This window comes from Rhipicephalus microplus, chromosome X (assembly GCF_043290135.1).
Source record: "Rhipicephalus microplus isolate Deutch F79 chromosome X, USDA_Rmic, whole genome shotgun sequence".
NCBI classification, from domain to species: domain Eukaryota; kingdom Metazoa; phylum Arthropoda; class Arachnida; order Ixodida; family Ixodidae; genus Rhipicephalus; species Rhipicephalus microplus.
Window position 1 is genome coordinate 182525843 of NC_134710.1, and position 25055 is coordinate 182550897.

The 25055-nt window shown below is 41.7% G+C and overlaps 2 protein-coding genes across 2 annotated transcripts in view; both read left to right on the plus strand.

Moving 5' to 3' along the window:
* LOC119176969 (thyrotropin-releasing hormone receptor) overlaps window positions 1–25055 on the plus strand; it is a 482241-nt gene that overhangs the window by 184885 nt on the left and 272301 nt on the right. The window lies entirely within an intron of this gene.
* LOC142775885 (uncharacterized) lies at window positions 652–2730 on the plus strand. Its single transcript, XM_075878326.1, has one exon. It carries the CDS (start codon window positions 672–674, stop codon window positions 2193–2195), a length of 1524 nt encoding a protein of 507 aa, XP_075734441.1. The 5' UTR covers window positions 652–671; the 3' UTR covers window positions 2196–2730.

Here is a 25055-nt window from a genome sequence, read left to right on the forward strand (position 1 = left end):
TTTATTAGACGAACCACCTGAGCATTATATGCTACTTGGGGACCTGAAGCCACATAGCGGTCTGGGGGGCCATTCTCGATGTGATGCACGAGGTTCTCTCATTGAAGAGTTTCTCTTCTCTCCCGGTGCCAGTCTGTTGAGTGGGAAAGAGCCAACGTACTATAACGTCGCCAACAAACTTACTCGTCTGTAGACCTCAGGATCATATATCTCCTTCACTTCTACCTCTACTGAAATGGAAAATTATGAATAATTCATATGGAAGTGACTATTTTCTGGCAGTGTTGAGTGAAACATATCATATGAATGTCTTCCACATGTTCCCAAATGGCTGATAAACAAAGCGGACTGAAAACAACTTCACAACACTACTCGTTTAAGTTGGACTGACATATGTAGGTTAAGCCTAGATGAAGTTGTGCAGTACTTCACAGCTTTTCTTACTGATACAGCACCCAGTGCATACCGCAAACATTTAGGATGCCAGGCAAGCGACGTCTCCCTTGGTGGAATACTGAGTGTCGGAATACGCGAAAGCAGCATAACAGGGCAAGGAGGTTGCTTCGGAACTCACCGACAGCTGACAATCTTGACAGTTTTAAGAAAATTAAGTCTCAAAGCAGGAGAACGCATCGACAGGCAAGAAGGGTGGGCTCGGTGACTGCACCACAATGCAGCCATCTAATCCACTTACCTTTGCAATGCAGACGACCATACTTGTGTTTGCCAGCCTGCAGCTGTCGAACATGATAGGCCTATCCTCGGGGGCGTCATCTATGTTGGTGCTGCCGGGCTCCGAAAGCGAGCCAGGCTCCTGCCGCCTACTACGCACCAACTGCTCGTCCCCACCGGATATTACGTCGGAGGAACTACTATCACCGGAAATCACCGTGCTATGGAAGGCCGCATCGTCATCAACCACAGCATCATCAAGTATAAAGGAACATCACCCGCTGACGCCACTTCGTGGGCTCGGTGACTGCACCACAATGCAGCCATCTAATCCACTTACCTTTGCAATGCAGACGACCATACTTGTGTTTGCCAGCCTGCAGCTGTCGGACATGATAGGCCTATCCTCGGGGGCGTCATCTATGTTGGTGCTGCCGGGCTCCGAAAGCGAGCCAGGCTCCTGCCGCCTACTACGCACCAACTGCTCGTCCCCACCGGATATTACGTCGGAGGAACTACTATCACCGGAAATCACCGTGCTATGGAAGGCCGCATCGTCATCAACCACAGCATCATCAAGTATAAAGGAACATCACCCGCTGACGCCACTTCGTGGGCTCGGTGACTGCACCACAATGCAGCCATCTAATCCACTTACCTTTGCAATGCAGGTTAGTAAATCGTATGTCCTCTTCGCTAAAAAGTCGAGTAATTACTTCCTGGTGCAGTTCCCGAGCCCCCACTGCTGTATTGCTATTGCTGTTGAGTGTGCTCATATGATTCACTCGTTGCTGATCTTATCGGGTGACGTCGAAACTAATCCTGGCCCTAACGGAAACGCTGCTATTCTTGCTGAGCTACAAAAGCTAAGTGCCGGCCAGGCCCAGCTGATTGCCGAAGTTCAGAGTTTGAAATCTCAACTAAGCACAACGGATAAAAGAATAACAGACTTAAACAAACGAATGGGCGATCTCGAAACACATTACCAAACTCTTCTTCCCCTCAGAAATGATATCGAAAAAACACAGGCTAACGTAATCAACATGACTAAAAAAATTCAAGAGCTAGAAACTTCCCTGGATGACGCTGAAAACAGGTCGCGCCGGAATAACCTTCTATTCTACGGCATCCCTGACCCTACTAGGAATGAAACGTGGGCTGAATCTGAAAAAATGATAATCGATATCTGCAACAATAACCTTGGACTAACAGTGCAGCCTAACGACATAGAACGCACACATCGTCTCGGTATTCATTCACTAAACCGAAATCGTCCCATAATTGTGAAATTTTTATCATACAAAACCAGAGATGCACTTTTATCAAACGGCAGGAAACTGAAGAACACTAACTACAGCATCGGGGAGGACTTTTCCCGCCCCGTTCAATATGCGCGCAAGCAATTACTTGCATTTGCAAAAGCACGTTCGGACAAGTTCTCCTTGCGGTTCAAAACACTGCACGTCGGGTCGAAGCGCTATATATTTGACGCATCATCACACATGGTTAAGGAAATTGCATAGCGGTTACCCCGCCAACAAAGAGCAATAAAACGCCAAACGGCTTCCCCATGTCATGTTCTCTCGTTTTCCGTAATATTCACTAACATACGTAGCCTTCTTCCAAAACGTGAACTCATATCCAACATTATCTCGTCATCAAAAAGCAACATACTCGTATTAACAGAAACGTGGCTTACCAGCGATATAACGGATGCGGAAATATTAACTGACTTACAGGACTTCCACGTGTACCGAAATGACCGAAATGGCTCACGGGGGGGCGGAGTACTTATCGCAGTTCATCGGGGCATATCTTGCTCCGTTGTTAACGTCGATTCCGATACCGAATCCCTGTGGCTAATTTGTCGTACTAACACCGTAACTGTCCTACTTGGCGTCTGCTACAGGCCCCCGCAAACGGATCCAAATTTTCCATGTCATCTGAACAATTCCATTCAAAAACTTACTTCCGCTTACCCAAAGGCTCGCATTCTTCTGTTCGGTGATTTTAACTACCCTAATATTGACTGGCAAAACATAGTTACTTCTACATTATCATGTCATGCAGAGGCGAAAAACTTCCTCGATGTATGTCTCAACTTTAACCTTACACAATTAGTCGCCCAACCAACCCGTGTCACACGAGGATCAGCAAATATTCTCGACCTGATATTAACCAATAGCCCCGAGAACCTATTATCTATTACTTACCTTCCTGAGATCAGCGACCACAAGGTCATACATGCTTTATTTTCATTTACCTCGACCAAAAAACAGACGACTAATAAAACAATTGTTCTTTATGATAAGGGTAACTATAGTGCAATATCTGAAGATCTCAGTAACTCTTTTAATCAGTATGAATCTACATTTCACACGCGCTCAGTTCATGACAACTGGTTGATCTTTAAGGACAAAGTAAATCACCTCTCTGATATGTTTATCCCGAAGATTACTTTTCAAACTAACCGCAATAAACCATGGTTTTCTCGGCATTTAAAAAAACTTGAAAACAAAAAGAAACGACTTTTTCGTACCGCCAAACGCAACGGCAAGCCTACTGCATGGCAAAAATACATCGAAGCTGAAAAATCATATTTGCTATCTGTTCGTAAAGCTAAATACTCGTTTTACCATATAGACTTACCTAATCTCTTAATCAGGAACCCCAAGCAATTCTGGCAAGTTCTAAACCCCACACATCCTTCCGATATTAAACTAACGAATGATTCACACGAGACAGTGACTGACCATGATTGCGCAGAAATATTCAACGAAGCATTTGCATCTGTCTTCACTACTGAACTTGACATGCCCTCACAGTCGCCATCATTTAGCGTAGAAACTTTCATGCCTGCTGTCACCTTCTTCGAAGAAGGCATTTCATCTATAATCCACAAATTAAAACTTTCTTCATCAGCTGGTATGGATTCCATCAACTCGAAACTCCTCAAGAATGTGAAATCGACTTGCGCAGCATACTTATGTCTTATCTTCTCACAGTCACTCACCTCAGGAATCATGCCGGATGATTGGAAAACGGGCAAGGTCGTTCCAGTCTACAAATCAGGTAACAGAAACTCACCCTTGAACTACCGCCCCATTTCATTAACCAGCGTGCCTTGTAAGATCATGGAACACGTCATCTACTCACAAATCTTCAATTTTTTGGACTCCAACGAATTTTTTCATCCTTCACAGCACGGATTTCGAAAGGGCCTTTCTTGCGAAACCCAATTAGCACAATTCGTTCATGACCTACAGACTAATCTCGACTGTAATATCCAAACCGACTCAATATTCCTTGATTTTGCAAAAGCTTTCGACAAGGTTCCTCACCAGCGTCTGTTACTGAAACTTTCAAAACTAAACTTGCATCCTAACATCTTCAGGTGGCTTGAGGAGTTTCTAACTAACCGCTAGCAATCTGTCTATCTTAACGGCCACCTGTCTAAACCACTCCCAGTCACCTCAGGCGTCCCACAAGGGTCTGTTCTCGGTCCTCTCCTATTCCTAATATATATTAATGACTTACCATTGCATGTTTCCTGTAACATTCGCATGTTCGCTGACGATTGCGTAATCTATCATACTATTACTAATTGTCATGACCATCACATCCTTCAGAGCAACCTTAACAATATAATAAACTGGTGTAATATTTGGCTAATGACTCTCAACCCCACTAAATGCAAACTCTTGTCCTTCTCTCGTCGTCACAATCCCTCTCGCTTTCAGTATTCTATTTCTAAATCATGTATCGAATTAGTAGAATCGTATAAATATCTAGGAGTCACCATTTGTTCTAATTTATCATGGCGCGCCCATATTACAAACATCATTTCAGCATCGAACAAAACACTGGGTTTTCTTAAACGCCACCTTCGCCTTTCCCCACCACATGTTAGATTACTCGCGTATAAATCGCTTATAAGACCAAAATTAGAATACGCATCTGCCATCTGGAGCCCCCATCAAGCATACCTAATCACTGCCTTGGAAGGTGTTCAAAATCGGGCCACCCGTTTCATCCATTCCTCATATTCATATGACATCAGCATTTCACCATTGAAACATGAATCTGGCCTATCACTCCTTTCTTATCGTCGCCGCATTGCTAGCCTAACTCTTTATCATAAGTTTTTTTATTCTTCACTCAATCAAGCTCCTTATATAACAGCCGCCTCACGCATTTCCCACCGCACCAGTCATTCACTTCAAGTTGCCCGCCCGCCATCACGCACCACTACGTTTGCTGCATCGTTTTTCCTCAGAGCAGCTTCAGACTGGAATGGCCTGCCCTACGACATTGTCACAATTGCCTCATCATCTACCTTCCTGGAACGCCTCACCGATCATCTGCCATGTTAATTCAATTTTTTGTTTGCAATGTTAATTGAATCTCCGCTGTTTTGAATTGTAATCCCACCCCTTATGTAACACCCCCTGAATGGGGGCCTTTAAGGAAATAAAACTGAACTGAAAACTGAACTGAAGAAGAGAAAGCTGGCAGAAGTACTTATTAGGAATCGATTCATATACAGAGAAGGTTAAAGTCTGGAACATGGTTGGTAGAATAGCAGGAAGACAAGTACACTCACTCCCACTCGTAAACACACAGGGTGACGGCTTGCAAGTTCAGGCGAACTACCTGGGCGCACCCTTCAAACAGGTGTCCAGCTCGTCACACTATACTGTCGCTTTCCAAAAGTACAAAACAAGAATAGAAAAGCAGGAACTAGAACACGGTTGTTCTAGAACCAAGTTTTCAGCTTAGCTGAGCTCCAAACATCACTTAACTCCTCCAGTAATTCCGCCCCAGGTTCTGACCATGTGGTGTACGAAATGCTGGAAAAACTTCCCAATCAAAACGCAAAAGAACTTTGCTTGGCTTGTGCAGTGCTATCTGGTCTTCTGGCACTATATCTACTTCCTGGAAAGAGGCTATCATTAATCCCATTTTGAAACAGGGCAAAGACTTTTTTTTCAGTTTCGAGTTATAGGCCTATTGCACTTACAAGCTGCCTGTGCAATCGCTTCGAAAAAATGATAAACTGCAGATTTGTACATTTTTCTGAAACAAACAATTTGCTCGAACCATTCCAGTGTGAATTTCGAAAAGGTAGATCCACCACCGACCACCTTGTTCGTATCGAGGCACAAATCGGAGGCGCTTTCGTCCAAAAACAATATTTTTTGTGTTCTTCGATAGTGAAAAAGAGGCTAATGATAACACCTGGTGCTTTGGAAAATTAGGAGACCTGTGCCCCCTTGGCGTGCGTGGCAAAATGTTTATCATAATCGAAAGTTACTTGTCAAACCGGATATTCCGTGTCCGAGTGGGCAGCGGTTTTTCCAAAACATTTGTTCAAAAAAAGTACAGGTGTGCAGCAAGGTGGTGTATTTAGTTGCACGTTTTTTATTATGAAAATAAATTATTTGCGCCTGTCCATCTTTCGAAATATGTTTTATTGCACATATGTCAACGACGTCCACCTTGGTTTCATGTGTGAGTGGCAAGTTCAGCTTGTTTTGAACAAAGTCTCCAATTGGGCAGAAGAAAAGGGGTTCCAAATGAATGCACAGAAAAACAAGTGTGTTTTGTTCTCCAGGAAGAGAGGCATTCATTCCGAACCCGATATGCAACTGCATGGGCAACCTCATTCTGTTAATATTGAACACAAATTTTTAGGCCTAATCTTGAACGCCAAGCTAACCTTCATACCACACATCAAGTATCTAAAAAAACAAGTGGATAAAAGCCATCAATGTTCTAAAAGTGTTGTCACGCACTTACTGGGGAAGCGATATGAAGTGTCTGATCAATTGATTGATGTGTGGGGCTTAACGTCCCAAAACCACCATATGATTATGAAAGACGCCGTAGTAGAGGGCTCCGGAAATTTCGACCATCTGGAGTTCTTTAACGTGCACCTAAATCTGAGCACACGGGCCTAAAACAATTCCGCCTTCATCAGAAATGCAGCTGCCGTAGCCGGTGCTTGATCCTGCGACCTGCGGGTCAGCAGCCGAGTACCTTAGCCACTAGACTACTGCGGCAGGGCTGTCTGATCAATTTGTATACAAGCCTCATACGTACTCGTCTAGACTATGGCGCAATAGCATATCAGTCTGCGACACCTACTGCCCGTGAAATGCCTGACCTTGTTCATCATCTAGGCATCCGCTTTTACAGGTGCTTTTTGTACTCGCCCTGTGGAAAGCCTGTACGCGGAATCGAACAAATGATCGCTCCACTTACAGAGATGCTACACGTATTTTAAATATTATCTTAAACTACACGCACACAAGAAACATTCTTCATATTCCACAATTACTTACATATTAAGCCTTGCTGTATGCCCGCAGTATGCCTGCCACCATGGCAGTGACAGGTGATAGATTGTGGCGTGTCCTTCTTGGAGGTTACAAAGCACGCACGAATTGCACGTATTTAGGCATACTTCCTAGATCTACAACAGAAATACACATATCCTGAGTTCTTTACGGATGCCTCGAAGTTCAACACCTCTGTCTCGTACGCAGCCGTCGGTCCATTCTTTTTAGAAGCCGGCATTCAGCACTCTAATACAAGCATTTTCACCAGCGAAGTTTATGCGATACTTGCGGCTGTTAAACACATTAAACAAATAAAATTACAGAAGGCAATAGTATGCACAGATTCCCTAAGTGTAGTAAAAGCTCTGAAAACTCTTAAAAACACAAAAAACCTGTCCTTGTCTCGCTTTATTCGCTCTTATGCACAGACTACTCATTTAAGCACCATCATGCTGGTTGTGGTCTGCTGGTTGCCAGAACACCGCGGCATACAAGGCAACGTTCTGGTGGACCAGCTAGCTGTATCCGCCAATAAAACCGCTACCAATATAACGATACCAATTCCTGCAATCCACTTAAAAGCTTTTCTAAAACGAAAGCTCAGGGGTTACTGGCAGAGCACATGGGGCACACACACAGGCAATAAATTGCATGTCGTCCAGCCGCAACTTGGTCATTGGCTGCCAGCATCAAAATCACAGAAGTAATACTTACAAAGTTAAGAACAGGACATACATACACTACAGATTCATGTCTTTTTAACTGGTGGCGATCCACCTTTGTGTGATAGATGTGGAGAAGCACTAGTCGTACTTCACATTTTAGTCCAGGGTAAAAAAATAGACACGCTGAGAAGACAACACTTTCCATTACCCTATGTTCGTCGATAGGGAACCACTTTTCATACATAAATCGTTGTTGGCTGTTTTGAGAGAACTCCATATCTTTCATGTGATATACCCGGGCATTCCGTAGCACGACCTTTTCAGGGAGGTCTCCGCTGCCGTGGCTACTTGAACAAAACACCTGCCGTATGGCCCTTGGACGCAAGGGTGTGAGCGATCGAAGCACTTGTGCTAATGCTATACATGTCCACCATGGTTTTTATAATCACAAACTATCGTCATTTATTAAAGCCACACACGTTTCATGGCATGGTCATGATTTTATTACTTCTTTGTTTTTACCCACCTGCCCGAGGAATTTCAAGGCCCTTATACAGCCACTATTCACAATCAATATCCACATCTCTTGTCCCATGAACTAATGCTCTTCAGCCATCAAATGGCCCTTGCGCCACAAAGCACCAAACATCATCATCATCAACATCATCATCAACATCGTCATCATAATCATCATTTTGGGTCACAAGAAGTTCATTTCAAAGCTCAAACAACAATTCAGTACCCTTTATGCTATTATGCAGGTTTTTGTTTTGATTTTTGAAAACTCGTAAATATTTATGTTGGCCCTCATGTTCACCCTTTGCGTCAAACTTATCATCTCTGTTTTTCGGAATTTGCTTTTGTTGAAGTCTCGTTTTTTAACTTCTTTTAATTACACCTATGTTGCATTTCTTCTATTTACAACATTGCTGGCCTAGTATAACAAGTGCTACGTCTTGTTCAGTCTTTATTTGTTTCGTGCTTCCGTGCTTCTTAATTAATCTTCAACCAAGAAACTATCTAGTACTTCATAATTTTTCCTGACTTGTTCTTTATTCCACTTTCTCTCTACTGAAGTACAGAAGCCTTTACGTACGCACAGGCCACTTTTTTTCATCACTGTCCCCTAATACACCTGCAAAATGACGCTGTGCTGCGCTTCTGTCTCTTCATAAGGACGAGAGCCCATATCACTCTTCACTGCTTCATTTTTCGAGGGTCTCTCGTGCCGATTCATTGCGTTATTTACTGTAGTAGCTTCTAATGGTGGCAATACCTTTCAAGTACAATATTTTATTACCGAATATTGTCCCTTTATTGATGCAGATTGTTGTCATTTTTAGCGATTTTTTGCATTCCCCGCCAGGGAACATCAGCATCTTGTGCAGCACGTTTTGCTCTATTACGGATGCAGTATATAGAATTTAGATCCTATTACTTTCCTATACGATTCCTTCCTATGCCCTTCACATAAAGCATGAAGAGCTGACACGGATCTCCCTTTAGCTTAAGTTTCTGGGCAATACTTACCAATTTTTTGCCTATACCGCTTTCCAGTACGATTTGTACTCGTTTTCCTACAGATATCTGCGGCAGCAGCTCAATGAAACCACCGTCTGTGGGTGTACATGTTAAACGCTACTACGTTCTCGTAATACAGTTCTGTGGTGAATTATTGAAAACATTCTACCCAGAGTCAGTGTGCACGGTGGTACCTTGTAAACGGTAGTTTAAACTGAAGTAATCTGTGGTTCTCTTCATAGTTCACGCTTTGCCACACAATTGCTAAAATATAATTCTAAGGCTTGCATTGCTGTTCCGTATGTCACCGATTTCGCCTTCACTGATCTACCGTTTTTCTTTTTTTTTGTTCTATGTACTCTGTCATTACAAATAAAGTTTAGTGTGCTTTTTCCACTCAAACACCCCCCTCCTTTCCCTCTCAAAGTTCGCTGTGTTGCCTTATACTAACCGGGGCAGCAACGTCATATGGTGACGTTCGATAGAAATAAATTTCGTTTGACAGAATCTAAGTCTTTTTTCTCACATTGTGAAAGCTCCAGTGTCAACGTATGAGCTTTGACGTGTCCAGGTAGCGTGGGCGTTGCACAATGCATTCTTCTAAGTTCTATATATGCTCAATATTAGCCTGTACATGAATGAGAGGAAGAACGTTCTAATCGCAGAGATATCAAAACTATCTTGGCACGGTGCTAAACTTTTCGTTACTAAGTGTGGGCAAGGAGAATGAGTAATGCTTTGAAAACAGAAATTCGCGACGACAACGCATGATCTTTTATTCTCCGAAGAACTGATGTGCCCGCCAGCGAAAGAAGACATCAATGGTATTATTCTGTATTTTTCTGGCCTCTGGCGCACTAACTGCAGGCAGTAAAGTGAATTCACCAAGATTAAAGGAACAAAGAACGTATAATAGAACCTCCGGTAATGCACGGGAGGCTTGTTGGGGAGAGAAAAATGAAACAAGCCAGAGTCACGGCAAGGGCATCGTACAAAGGTCAGGTGCACTATTGACTTTCTCTTTATTCTCCCATTGACACTACCATCTCTACCCCCCCCCCTCCCTCCTTGTTTTTTTTTTTGGCCAACCCGTCAGAGAAGTGATCTGCCTTTGACTTTCAAACAAGCATCAATCATTTTTTTTTGCTTTTATACTGAGGTGCTGGCGGGTGTCACTAAGTAAATGAAAAGAAACTAACGGGAAGACGATACTTTACGTAGGTCATAAACATGATAGTCGCACAGCAATGGTGCTTCTTGACAAGTTAAGATGTGAGCAAACTGTCGTAACGGCTCGTAAGCATCTACTCTTTAGCTAAGAGCACAAACAATGCTTGCACTACTAAGACAGATCAAGTTGGTCATTAACTACGTAGTATCCGATTTATTGCACTCAAGAACAAAGCCTGCTTCATATTTTACCGAAAACCATGGAATTGGGAAAGAAATTAACCTACGTAAGACACGCTGTTGCATAATGCAATACACTTGTGATAGCATTCCGAATTCAGGTACACAAAAGTATACACGCTAGCGGTATTCTTGAACGTTTTTTCAATGGTCCGATCAAGTACTCTCTTTGTGTATAGGAAGTCCATTTTGTTCGGTGCCACAGGATTCCTTGCTCTAATAGATTTCTCTCCATATTTATCCAATTGACAAGATGAGAGGAGAGCACTGAAGCGCAGATGATTTCAAGAGATTGTTCATTTTGCGTGGCGAAAAAGATTCAACGAGAGAGGAAGAGTTTTCTAGCACCTCCGATTAATCTGCTTCCTTGTGCATAGCTCGCGGTTTCTCGAGCCCATCGGCGTGCAACGGAGTGTCTCTTACGCCGTAAATATTCGGGCAGAAATTGCAAAAACTATTACGCTTGAACTCTTTGTAGAGTAATGTTTCTGACAACCCTGATGCTGGATATATAGCTACAGCTTCGACCTGATAGTATTGTTTTGTTACTGAAGGCAACTATACCCCATGACAGAACCCACTTACATGGAAGTTGCTGATTTGCCTCGTGGATTGTTGGCAAAGAACAGTTGGCAGTGTGATATCATGTATGTTCCGAGAATTTAGACAATGCAGAAGATTCACGAAAAAATCATATATTTGAAGGCAATTAGACTTCGTAGGCTATGCCGAGCATTCATGCAGCGCTATAGTGCTATCATCGGGAAACCATCTTGTGATGTATTCACGACGACGCAAATATCTGTGTAATAATAAATTCAATTGAGTTCGGGACAGCAACGCATAATTCATGCCATCACGTCAGTTTCAGGTTGAGAATTTTTTCTCCTTCTGCAATACTACTCGTTTATCTTGCCATCGTATGTTACCGACTGGACAAGTAAACGCAGCGCAACAACGTTTGACCAATAATCAGTAACTTTTGAAAACCAATCCGTGAAAACTGGACATTCTTTCTTGTATTTATCGGGCCCAATTACACAATATATATTTCCTTTGAAATGCGCAGATTGTTTGTTTCCTTTTTTTACAATATATTGCAGACAAGTGAAGTGCGTACATACCAGCCGTCAGAGCAACCATGCAGCGTCAAAGGCCAAAATAGAGTCTGAATAGCTCAAAAATAAGATTGGCGGGATTTCGACCCAGAATAGCTTGCAACATGAGCTCATTTTTAATGATGGTGAAATGCTTCGATGAAAGAAACATAAACTTACGCAAAGTTCACACACTGTTGCAATCGGGTTCAGAGCCGTTTCTACTTCGTAGCCATTGCCGACCAAGCGTGGATTCATTAACCGGCACGCTCTTCAGAAGTTCTCAACAAGCGCAATCTCTCCTCCAACACCTCCATCAGATATTCTCTGGTGCGTGGACAGTTTTCACCACCTCTCTATGCTCTGATGACGTATAGTCACTTATGCTAGACAATCAATCCCGAACCCCCTCAGCATATTACCCTTTCGCAACGCCAGCTTCATCACCTACAGCAGCATCGAAACCCAACAGACTCTTTAGAAAAAAATCGCTTTAAAAATTTCAAACTGTATGAGACGTCATTCGAAGTCTTTAAAGGGGGCTTGCAGGAGATGTAGTGAGATTTTAGGATGCTCATTAATATTGCACCAAACTTCGGGGAAGCAGTTTGGTGAACTGCGGATCCAAAACCATAGGACGCCCCAACAGAAGCCTTTTAATAAAAGCTCCCACCATGGCATACACATATTTACAATGTCACATCAGATACATTATTTATTACGTGACATACATGAATGTGATCATAGAATGAATATTTAAGTGAAGCGCCAATGGAAGGCATATTCCGAAATGCGTCACTGTCGATCGAAGTTGGCAAATTTAATCAGGTTAAGTGCTTCCCACGTCATGTCATAAACAAGTTCCGAACACACTGCTATTTGTGCCTCGGCGGTGCATATAGAAAAAGAACTACATTAAAAGAGGCAATACTATGTAACTTTAAGAAAGCCTTTCAAACAGTGCGGAGTTTATATTGAGGCAGTCATCACTACTTACCGCATTGATCTTTATAACAACTACTAAATTAGCAGCGATCAGTGTTGCTCCGAATTATGTTCAAGATGAACTAGAACAAGTGAATCTATTCATATTTACCAACTGAACAATAACAATAAACAGCTCCGTGAGGGCTTGAAAGCAGTCTGGTGTACAATAAACTGATGTTTTCCTGTGAACAACAAACACAATTAAGGAGGTTTCGCACTAGTCGTGCTAAGCCTGGAGGAAGAGCAGAGCTGGGCGGCGTAACTTGCTTTGCTTTTTTATTTTCTTTGTCTTTCTCTGTGTTTCGCCAACCTTTTTTATCCTAGTTTACTTCAGTTTATTTCTGTGTGGCTCTTTCTATGTTTATATGTAAATTTTTCTTGCTCACCGTTTCTATTTTTCTTTTATCTAATTTTTTCTGTCTCTTCATTTATCGCATCGTATACCTCTTTCTATCTTCCGTGTGCATTTTAACTCTTTCTTTCTTTTTTTATTCTCTTGCTTTCTTTCTCTTTTTACATACAGTGTTTCTCTCTGTTTCTCTGCCTGTTGTAGTTGTCTTCTTACAGTTCTCTGTCTTTCTCCACTTTGTTTCTCTATATTGTCGTGTTCCTCTTCCTTTTTATTCCCCTCTCTCTTACTCCGCTTCTTATTCTCTCTTCCTTTACCCACTCTATCACCCAACAAAGTTATCGTATCCCACGCTGAGCAAATTGTAGCGCGTGTTCTGCGAGCGAAGCAGCAGATTGAATGATCGCAATCGATCGCCGCAGCCTATAAAAATGATTCACTCATACTGCGTAACAAGGAATAGGCTTACCAACACAATTTCATTGTCTGCTATTAAGTGGTACGATGAGGTCTTCACAAATATTTAGAAGCAGTGGACATAGAAATTCACTAAAAATTTCGATAATGAGAGTACCGCCAAAAAGGCTTCACAATTTTCGCATTTTAATTTACAAATTGGTTATATATCAACAGTCACATTGAACGTTTACAGTCAGCCTAGCCTAAACTTTGGGAAAATTGAATAATTCATAGCATTGTTAAGAGACATTAGCCCTTATCCTTGATACTTATGAAGATAGCAACAATTGCCAAAGCAGAATCTTGCCTTTTTCACCTATCGACCAATCAACTATGAATTGGAGACGTTATATTATACCTTAGATAACGCTCGTAAAGCCGCTTTCTTTACAACAGATAGCAACTAAGCCATCACCGCATTTGTAACTGTAGAAAGTCACAGCCTCGTGTAATCGCAACATAATTATCACTGTCTTTCGCTAACGTGCGTAGTATTTTGCCTTAACGTGACGCTATATCACCTCATCTTTAGAGGGCTGCAATTAAGACATTTTCGTTTTTATGAATTTGAAATAAATGATAATGAAGTAGTTACATTGCTTAGCCTGTTTAAACTTGTTCAGGTGTGGCCACACTGGAAAGCCCCCTCCCCCCCCCCCCCCACGGTGGTCTAGTGGCTAAGGTACTAGGCTGCTCACCCGCAGGTCACGGGTTCAAATCCCGGCTGTGGCTGCTACATTTTCGATGGAGCCGAGAATGCTGTAGGCCCATGTGCTCAGATTTGGGGGCAGGTTAAAGAATCCCAGATGGTCAAAATTTCCGGAGCCTTCCACAACGGCGTCTTTGATAATCATAGGGTGGTTTTGGGACGTTAAATCCCACATATCAATCAACCACACTGGAAAAAATGGTGCTAGCATACTCTTGAGATCACCAGAAAAATGATGTCACGCACTGCTAACTTAAATTCTAGTATTCAGATAGCGTGGGCGCAGTGTCAAATCTACAGCAACTTTTTGTAGGAGGTTGCTATCTTCATTCCCATACAAAGAAATCATTTCGTGTCGAAATCCACAGTAGTAATGCTGAAGTTTTTGAGCCATAACCTGCGGATATTTATCCCGTCAGTGATTCTCGATGACGGAAATATCCTATCATCCGCTTGTCATACCTTAATAAGGTTTACTTCATGGACGTCACAGGTCATTTTCTTCCAAATTAATTGGAACTCAAGGCACTAATGTTTTAGATTTAGTTTTCACTAACACCGCTAGAACGTTTGAACGCAATTACTAGAATGGTTGTTGGAATGGTCTGCTTAGATGACTTCAGCAATCACAAGCTAGTGCAACTTACCCCGCCGTGGTAGTCTAGTGGCTAAGGCACTCGGCTGCTGACCCGGAGGTCGTGGGATCGAATGCCGGCTGCAACAGCTGCATTTTCGATGCAGGCGGAAATGGTGTATGCCCGTGTGCTCAGATATGGGCGCACGTTAAAGAACCCCAGGTGGTCAAAATCTCCAGAGCCCTTCACTACGGCGTCTCTCATAATCATATGGTGGTTTTAGGAGGTTAAACCCCACATATCAATCGTCAATCAATCAGTCAGCTACTACAACTTAGTCTTAAAGTATCCTTACAGCTTACTGTTGTCTCAAGCAAAACTACTCATGACATTGACAGACGAGGCTACAACAAAATTAGGAAAGAGCTTGAGACCTTTCTTACTGGCACCCCTTACCTATGTTTCAACTCGGTCAGTCCACAAGAACTAACTTTTCTCGAAAAAGAAGAACTGTGTGCATAAGTGTAAAAGTATAAGCTGCTTATCAAGATATCGGCTGATATGCGAAACTCCTGGTTCACTAAATGCCGTCGAAGGTTCATAAATAAAAAGAAAGACGATATGCAAACGCAAAATACTTATAAAGTCAGTAGATACATCTTTACGGTTCTTTAAATACATAAATAAATAAATAGTACATATGTAAATAAATCAACTAAACGAACACACAAACGCTAACTTTTAACAACCTTGCTGAAAGTCAGAGGTCGTCTGCACTAAGCACCTCAGTAACCATTCTATTCGTTTCTGTTCGGGTGAACCCAATGAGTTTATTAGATATCCTCATCGGGGATTAATTACGACTGCGTTGATGACCCAGATGTATAACTTTTACTTTTAGGGAGAAAGGTAGGTTAACTACAGGAAGTCTTTGGTTTGCTACCGTGTACTAGAAAAAAAGAAAAAGGAATGTAAAAGAATAAAAGAAGAGTTTTTAGCAGCACACGACTAAACAAACAAAAATGAAGTCAGAACTGCGACACCTTCAAAGTATTATCCGCAAATACAGTTTTTCATTAAGGTCCAGTTGCTTGAAAAAACCTAAGAGGTGTCTCCAGAGCGGGTCGCCTTGAATAGAGGGTAGACTACCTTTACATAACTTCATTAGTATCAATGTGGAACCCCTGACCAACTTGAGGTGCCTGTTTTCTCTTACGTTCCCTTTTCTCCTTCCTTGTTCTTATCTTGAAAAAAGGGTGGCAAATCGCATACTGTGATGTCATTATACTATGCATCATTTTCTTATTGTTCTTCGATTCTTCCTGACGTCACCTCCATTAGTAGTACTGCGACGCTGTTTGAGTATAGCTTGGCATAATATAGCATGCCGGAGTTTAGCATGAAATTTGAAGGTCTTTGCATGTGATCGGCTCTCAATGAGTGCCCATACTAATAAAAGCACTTCGAACGTTGTGGTGTTTTCGTGTTCAGCCCACATTATTAGCTTCGTTACGGCGCTTCGTACTTCAACACACTTGTCCTGAGTGAAAACAAAAACAAAACTGACACTGCTCTCAGTCGAAACACGAGGGCGCCAAGGGAAACCACTCCGGTAAATGAGGTTGCGTCAACGAAGACACCTACAAAAGAACTTTTCTGCACGGGCACGTTATCTGTGGTCGCATTCACGCCGCATTTGTTTTACGCTGCGGTAACGCCTACAACACTTGTAGCGTGCCGAATGGCACCGCTCATTTTACGCGCAATTCAGGGTGACTGCCACCTCACTTGTAGCACGTCGTTTGCCGTGTTTGTTCAACTTTTCTTTCGCTTAATCATGACACAGTACTCCCTTGACTGGTTGTTCAACCACGTCCCCGTTTCTATTTCTTTTTGTTCGTTGTTGGCTTGGTATTGGTTTGATGCGTTACTGGTACTGCGATTATGCAGCTATTTGCATGTTCGATAACATAATGTATGTCCTTTGTTTATATACTTTTTCCGCAAAGTATAACCTCCCTGCCTTTCCTTGCATCTTTATCTCTCTCTCTCCGCAAAGGTGGACTGCCTAACAGCTTCACGAGTAGACAAAAATATGGTATATATATATGTATACAACTAATATACAAAGCTGGTGTGAATACATAATTCACGTAACTTATCAAGCAATACACTCAGCTGATTAATTCATACTGGTAGGCTATCTGCCTACCTTCCTGCCCATTTACTGTCTTGGCTCACAAAATTTGGTAATAATTAACGTAAAATCAGCTAATAACACGAATTTAGGAAATTGCTTCATCACTTCGTGGCGCGAGACATTATAGTGACAGAAAAAAAGTATTTTTAGAAATAATAAATGATGATTTGTGGTCGGCAACTAGGCAGCTCTGCGTCTCTCGCATGCCTGAGTGGTAAGAAATTTTTTTATAAACCCCAAGTGGTTGAAATTACCGGAGCCCTCCAATAAGGCGTCTCTCATATTCATACAGACACAGCCCCAAGAGAGTGCTCGTAACTATCTCTGCGGGAGTAGAGGCATGTCCCATATTTCACTTTTTTTTAGGACTACCGGCAACTCTCTCAGACAAAGAGTATATAGCACACTCTCTCGACTGAGTGCCGGTACTCTGGCTGAATGAGAGTGCACAAGCTCCGTCGCCAGAGTAGAGTCACGCTGCTGAAATAGAAATCATGCACTCTCTTCGGGAGTTGCACTGCACTCTCACAGAGTTTGATAGTCTGGGGCCGAATTCCCAAAGCTTTCTCTTGGCTACGCATTTTCTTAGCCAAGAAGTTTCTTTTCTGGAGGGATTACTATAGCGCGGGTATGAATTTAACTTATCCGGCACTTAAGAGGGCGAGGCGGACACAAGATAGCCGATGAAACGACAAGGAAAGAAAGAAGTGTGTGCCGATAATATCAAGGTAGCACTCAAAGCGTCTAGCATTGAGAATATACGATGATAGCCAATGATTTGCTGCATGTAAGTTTCACTTCCACGAGCGTCTGCTACAGTGCTTAAGGGATGCCGCGTACGTTGTAACAGACGTTTTGGTGGGCTGTGCAAAGCCAAGCACTCGCCTTTCATCAACGACTGTAGCCAAAAAAGAAATTGCTCGATGGCCTTAAGCCACCGAGCAATCCATGCACTATCTCGCCAAGTACAAGTAAACAACACTCCAGGTGCACCACATAAATGAAACCACACATAAATGGATGCATGCAATGTTTGAAAATGTGCCTCAAATGTCTTTCCCTATTTAACGCGACCAGTTACCTTACATTTCAATGAAGCTGCGCTGCAACCTAACTAATTCGGTGCAATCTAGCATGGTATAGTGGTGAACGTAAGGGTGTTTTGTACCTATAGGAAAAGTTAGCCTTTGTTACAATATTCTTATTACAAGACACATGAACGACTTTGGTGCCTGCAGACAAGTTGTGCGGAAATAGATAACAGCAGTAATCAAATGAAATTGTGAGCGGAATTTCACTGGTTCCATGCACCGCAGCATTTTTAAAAAGCCGGAATGCGAGAACGTGCATACGCTTACGCTTAGGTGTTTGTCAACGTAACATGAGGGAGACTTCTCGGGAGGTGTCTCAGTGCTAATGCTTTTCACAAAACACGGTGCAAATATTTCGTCCAGCGTTGTTTGAGTGAGCAAACAAAGCAAGGGACGTGTATACGAGTCTTGAGGTCGATAGACGTTATCACACGTGCGAAAAGGACGAAACGAGAGAGAGAGAGACTCTCGTTTCGGCTTCGCGAAAGCTTGAAATTGATAGATAATAAAGACAATTTTGTGGCCCAGCAGACGTCAGGGAAAGTTTCCGCAAAGCACCATCAGATGCTCGGAGAGCATAAAAAAGTGGAGTACGCGTTATATGAGAGTGACAGCCTCTCAGAAAGCGAGATGAAGTGTGACTGTCCTTAGATGTGAGAATCAATGCTAATTAGGAGAGTTGAGTTAAAGAGCCAAAACGTTTTTAAATAACAATAATGGAAACAAACTGAGTATTCATCTAGTGAAAGTGACACTAGTGACAGTGAACTCATAATAGTTGATTAGCGTTGTCACAGGCCCATATATATTTTTATTTTCTTATTTATATTTGGCAAACTATGTGAAGGTAGCCTACGTTAGAGCCGGCTATCCTAACGTCATGACAGTAATGTGCAATAATAAATAGCGCACGGTTATACAGTCACACGTGGTGGTTTCTATCTTCTAGTAACCTTGGGCAAACGCATTCTATTTTTTCTATTTTTGACAAAGTTTCACCGGACTTTTGTGCATTTGGCGTCATTCGAAGGAATGTCGATATATCAGCAATAGGGCGACTACAAGCACTGCTGCAGTGGACGAGCGGTTACAGCGCTCCACTACAATCTAGGAGGTACTTGGTTCGATTCGCAGAGTCACCGAACACTTTTTTTTTTCAAGAGGTTGCCCGGCCTGACATGCGCGGTGACGGGTACTAATTTTTTGAGAAGCTGGCTTTCGCACTTGCTTCTTTCACTCCCCTTTTGACCCAAAAGCGCTGTACTGTGCTCCTTCATAAATTACACAATTTAGGGTTCTTAATTTTTTCCTCCATCCTCTCTTATCGCAGAAGTGTCCAGTGCTGAAATACCAATATCATACCTGGTATATTACTTTTCGCGTGTTTGGATATTCGACCAGCGATCAGTCGTCACGGTGTTTTGAAGAAAATCCACACATGCAGCGGGCTAACTGCTTGCAGCCAAGTTGACTGCCTTTGTAGGGACACGCTTTCGTGCTAATTTGGTGGGCATCATCACATGCAGCAAGACCAAAGAGCAAGGACAGTTAAAGATGACACATACAAAGTGATTAGTTTGTGTCTTCTTTCCCGCTATCTGTCATGCTGCGCGCTTCAGTGTAATGTCGCTGTCAATGGTTAAAATGAACTATAGCAGCTAATCTAGTTCTGCTGAGAGGGTCCCCTATTGTCCAAAATGGAACAGAACAATGGCAATTTAATTTGTGTGATAAAGAGATACTCTGCTGTTGGTTACTAGAATAAATTTTTATTTTTTATTAACAACAGTTTTTTATTAACAACAATTTTTATTTTTTATTAACAAAGTTTATTTTTTATTAACAACAGTTCCAGTGCAGATGAAAGGTGCATGGACAAAATCCGTGTATTCAGCTGAGGAGGTTTGTGACCTTAATTGTAATTGCGAACCGGTATTACAGTATGCATAAATATCACACATATACAACCACGGGTGATAGCTTGCTTATTCTGATTAAAATTGATATGTTGAAATGGACATATTCGACCAACGCAATGTGTACAAAATATGCCATGTAGAGTAGCTATGCTCTAAACTAATCTTCACAGGTTGGTTTCATTTTACCCAATTTCTTGCCCATGACTGTAGGTTGGTAAATGAAACTTCTTCGAACACACATATTCTGTGTAAAGTTACATTTATTTTTATGCAGTACAAAACAAATTGAAATGTATAATAGCTCAGAAGAGAAATAACAAGAAACAAATTCAGCCAAATCATTACCAAACTTACTCACCAATAATAAACGGATTCTCATTTAAAATATACATACATACATATATGCACACACACACATACATATGTACACACGCACATACATACATACACTCAGGTGTAAATATAAAAATTAATGGCTATAAAACAACAATTCTAATACACTCATTTTGAATATACAGAAAGTAACTTACGAGAGAAATCCACCGGCACTGTTATGTCTGAACACGGTGTTTCTCGAACCATCTCGCAAAAGCTTGATGCATAGTTTCCGCTGCTGCCCAGACACAAGCAGTTTTTATAAAAAACACAAGAATAAAGCCCTTGACAATGTCATGCTAAAGAAAAGGGCTGTACATCAATATTTTGTGCATGTCTGCAATATCACTTTGTTTATTTACATAGCATTGCTCATTCACAACCCACTAACAAAGCATGTTAGGACACTTGGGCTGAAAGTTGGCACAGCGCAAAGAAATTCAAGACAATACATGAATAATACAATTATAGGCTACTAAGCTTCTTGGTGCTGACAGTGTTTATATTGACAGCTATAGGCGCAATTTCGTTTCCCAAAAATACTTCTCAAAAGTAGAATCAACTTTATTTAGCTAAAAGTTTCTATTCTGGCGCGTCGTGGTGGCTCAACGAGGGAAGTGACTTTTTCGGCCAAGAAAACAAAGGCCAATTATTTTTCCAGTTCGTGAATTTACCCCTTGACAACATTGAGGCAGCTGGTAGGAGTAGTTTTGGAGGAAGGAAACCACCACATTCCCACCAGTTGTGGCCTTGGGTAGCTACTTCACTTGGACTGAAACGATAAAAAACACTCCTCAAGAAGACTTCAAAGTTTGCACATCAACACAGTTCCCACACAGCTGTCTATTAGTCTGCTTGAAAAATATTCAGTTTACTGGTGGGCAAACACTGTACACTATGTGAGGTGATGCTCCAGTGCACTACATGTATGTCTTGCTGCTGGCCTCAACTGCGATGTTGCTCAGCACATATGTGTAAAATAACAACTAATACTATGCCACTGCAAAGTAATTATGTGTCATTTGCATGAAACAGGGACCACAATAAAAGAACATAACAACATTTGCCTTCACGCAGTTAAAAAAATGTAAAGAAATTTCCACAGAGTTTTCACAGTTCATCTGAGGATAGTAATAATGGTTGTAAACGCATTGTTACTTCCACTAACAAACTATTTTAAGGTGCCAGATTCAATATTAGAGTATACCAGTACCTTTGTAGGGCTAAACACTTGTACAGGCACCTAGAAAAACATAAGTAAATGCATGCTATAGCTACATATAAATAAAAAACAAATACTTTTTTTCTGGTCTGAGAAGAGCTGCATAGATGATAAGTCACCTGCATTAAATTATGAACAAACCTATCCGAGCAAAGTATACATTTAAAAAGTTGCACTTATACAGTAGATGAGTAGACTGTTGAAAGACGGACAGGCAGTGGGATAATACACAAGCACTAAAATCTACTGTTAAGATATACTAGGAGTAGTGATGATCCTCTTCCTTCCAAATAAAATAATCCACATAGATTCACTTCCCAGAGCTTATACACTCAATGCATCATTGGTGCTATACAAATGAGTGTACACTGAAGGATTACATCGACTAAGTACAAGATAACTGCATCCATGGCTTTACTTCTTGTACTGCAAAAAATACAAACACAGTTACCATTGATTACCATGGATGCTGTGATTTCTGACAGGTATATGCAGAGGAACGCAGGCACTTAACACACATGTTAAAAACTTCAGCTCAAGAATATTTGCCCACTAACACTACAGCAGCCTTTAAATTATTGTCATAGTTTGGTATTTTCCATGCATAATTTAAATAATTTCGAATGCAAGCAAAGGAACTGGTGAATAATGCACTGCTAAGAGGTTAAGCAGCAGCTGCTCCTGACATCACAATGTGCTCTTTCTGCTGTTGTAAACTTTGAGCAGGAGAACAGTCACTGGCAGTCCCTTTAAACTTGTTGGTCTTCTGTGCTCTGTTCTTGATACACTGTACATGACCGTGGAGTACCGAACACCTTGTTACTGCTGGAACTTAGAAAAATGCAGATCATTGTTGCAACCATGCTACATGCAAGAGTGTAGAGTTGTTAAATATGTGCTCATATCAACAGATATTGTATTTTCAGAAGCCAATGACAAGCCTCAACACACACACAAACAGTGAAGACTGAAAATATAATTTATTATGATACAAGAGCAAAACTATAATGTTATAGATGAAGGCATGAAACTTCTGATAGGCATAAAAGGCCAATAAAGTTTCTTCTATTTCGACTTTACACTAGGCGCGAGAAGCAGATTACAAATAAGTTCACTAAGTAACACAAGTTAGACTGCATTACGACACAACAGCCAATGTTCATAACTATAAGGCTGTCTTACATAGCCAGCTCACCATACCACATATAGGAGCAAATGGGCAGTCTAGAAGACACAAATAACTTGTGGATTCTGAGTGTGCTTGTTGCTAACATCTACTATTCTAAATGAAGAAAACCTTTCAAAAATACACTTCATCAGGGGAAGTAATCATACGCAACAAACACCACGGGCTCCTACAGGTGCCACCAAAACTCACTATTATTGTTGATACCAGTGTCTTGTCGGATGGATATGCTGCGTCCTGCACAGAACACCAAAGGAGCGCTTCATGACTTGGCTTGCATGTGTGCTAGCTGCATCGCTCTGCTGCTGAAGTAGGCTAGCCACAGACAGAGAAATGAGAAGCCATGGCTTTGAAACACACTGAACGTCACCTTCAGAGATCAACAATGCATACTTAGGTCAATTACAATTTGTAGAAAAATATATATCACTACGCAATTGTGGTGAACATGTTCGGCTGAAACACAGGCCACAGCACTGAGAGAGAAAAAGCTACATTAGGTAAAAGATGCAGTTACTGGCCCTATGCCGTCTGAGACTTGTTCAATAGGTCTTTCTCCTTGCAAGTTGTGAACAGCCAGGCAATTTTTACCCACTTGCTATTTCCTTCCACAGCACTTGATCAACAGAGGGAGTCACAAGCTCGAGAGCTCAATAAGGAATCAAAGGATTTGTGCTCGTTTAAAAGCACAAGCTTTTGAGTCTCAGATGATTGGAGTTTCATTCATAAGCTGCAGGCTTTCAGCTTTCAACATTCTCATTTATCTTGCAATTTAGTTCTATAAATTTTGAATAAGAATTATGTGTAAGGATATTACAGGTATCCACTGTAAGCAAGCATGCTTGGATTTTTAATTTGTGCACAGTAAGTGGTGTTCACGTTATCGTATGCATTAACGAAAAACTAACCTTGCAGCCAGCTGTTAGGCAGTTTTGTGCCCTCGAAGCTCCCAAGCAGATCGCAGTCCTTCCAGATGAGGCTGCCATGCATGCTTCCAGGCCACATCCGCTGAATGATAACAGTCCCAGCAGTGACAGGCTTGCACAGTTAGGGAGCACGTGTCCTTCCTATTTTTGTACAGGTGCTCCAAGTCGTGATGAGGACAAAAATATGATGAGGATTGATGTGCCAGTGTGTGCAACCGATGCATCACAGGACCTTAACAAGTCGATCACTGTGATCTGTGAAGAGCCAAAAACGAGATATTTAAAAGCAATCATTAAAAGCACTCACTTTTAATACTTCTTTGACGACGCTATAACTTCGTTAAAGTGACCAAAATCTGCTATAATAACTTTGAAATAAACTGAAGCCTCATGTAAAATTTACGTACTGCAATATAAATGTCCTACTGAAGTATAGTACTACCACAGTGGTAATCGTCTATAGAACTATTTCTCCAAAATAACATAAATTTCTTAAGTGCAACCTGGCTCCTGAAAAATAAATTCACATTAACTTTCCGACAATCAAACTTGGTATATCGACAGGCCCAACCTCATAATCAAACAAGAGCTCACTTGTATCAAATCACAAAAAACTTCTGATGTATTTGCTCCATAACATATGTATGTATATAACAGTAGTAGTAAATTTTTCATGCTTCAATTTACCATAGCGAAACAATACATCTGATGGGCTTAAAAACTTGCACACGTTATAGAACTGCGTGAAATATAGTACCGGTAAAATTTAGTTCTGCAAGGTGAACTCACCGATGGCAGCAATTAGTAGCCGTTGGTGTCATGAAGAACCAGGTGTGCTCTACGGCTAACAGGCAAAGGGCATCTGCAGACTGGAAACTGCCAATGACAGCAATGAAGGGCTGGCCAGGCGTGCACGTCCATTGATAAAGTGTAAGAACTGGCCATGACCGGCTATTGTCAAGGCTCTAGTGCCGTGCAAAACGATGGCCAGACGAACTCGGAAACCTGTAGTTAGGCAATATTCGCCTACAACTTCATCCAAAGCAAGGCATCGGTGAAATCTTTGCTTTTTCTGGGGACCGGAGGGAAGCTTGACGTTCACGGGCTCTCGCTGCCACATAGAACTCTCAAGTTGTTACCGAAGAACAGTCTAGGCGCGCTTCCAAAGTAACACGATCCACAACAGAATGTAGCATTTCGCAGCTTTGGTTGATCACATCACAGCGCTAGGACTATGGCTATCACAAAAAGGAGAAGTGACGAGTTAACAAACAAAAGCGCCATGCTCCACCACCACGACTTCGCAGGGCAAAACAGTTATCAACGCTGTCTTTCAATTTTCGGTCACACG

Bases quoted from the DNA above. Each gene is read 5' to 3' on its own strand.
- LOC142775885 (XM_075878326.1), top strand. From the start codon at position 672: ATGCAGCCATCTAATCCACTTACCTTTGCAATGCAGACGACCATACTT.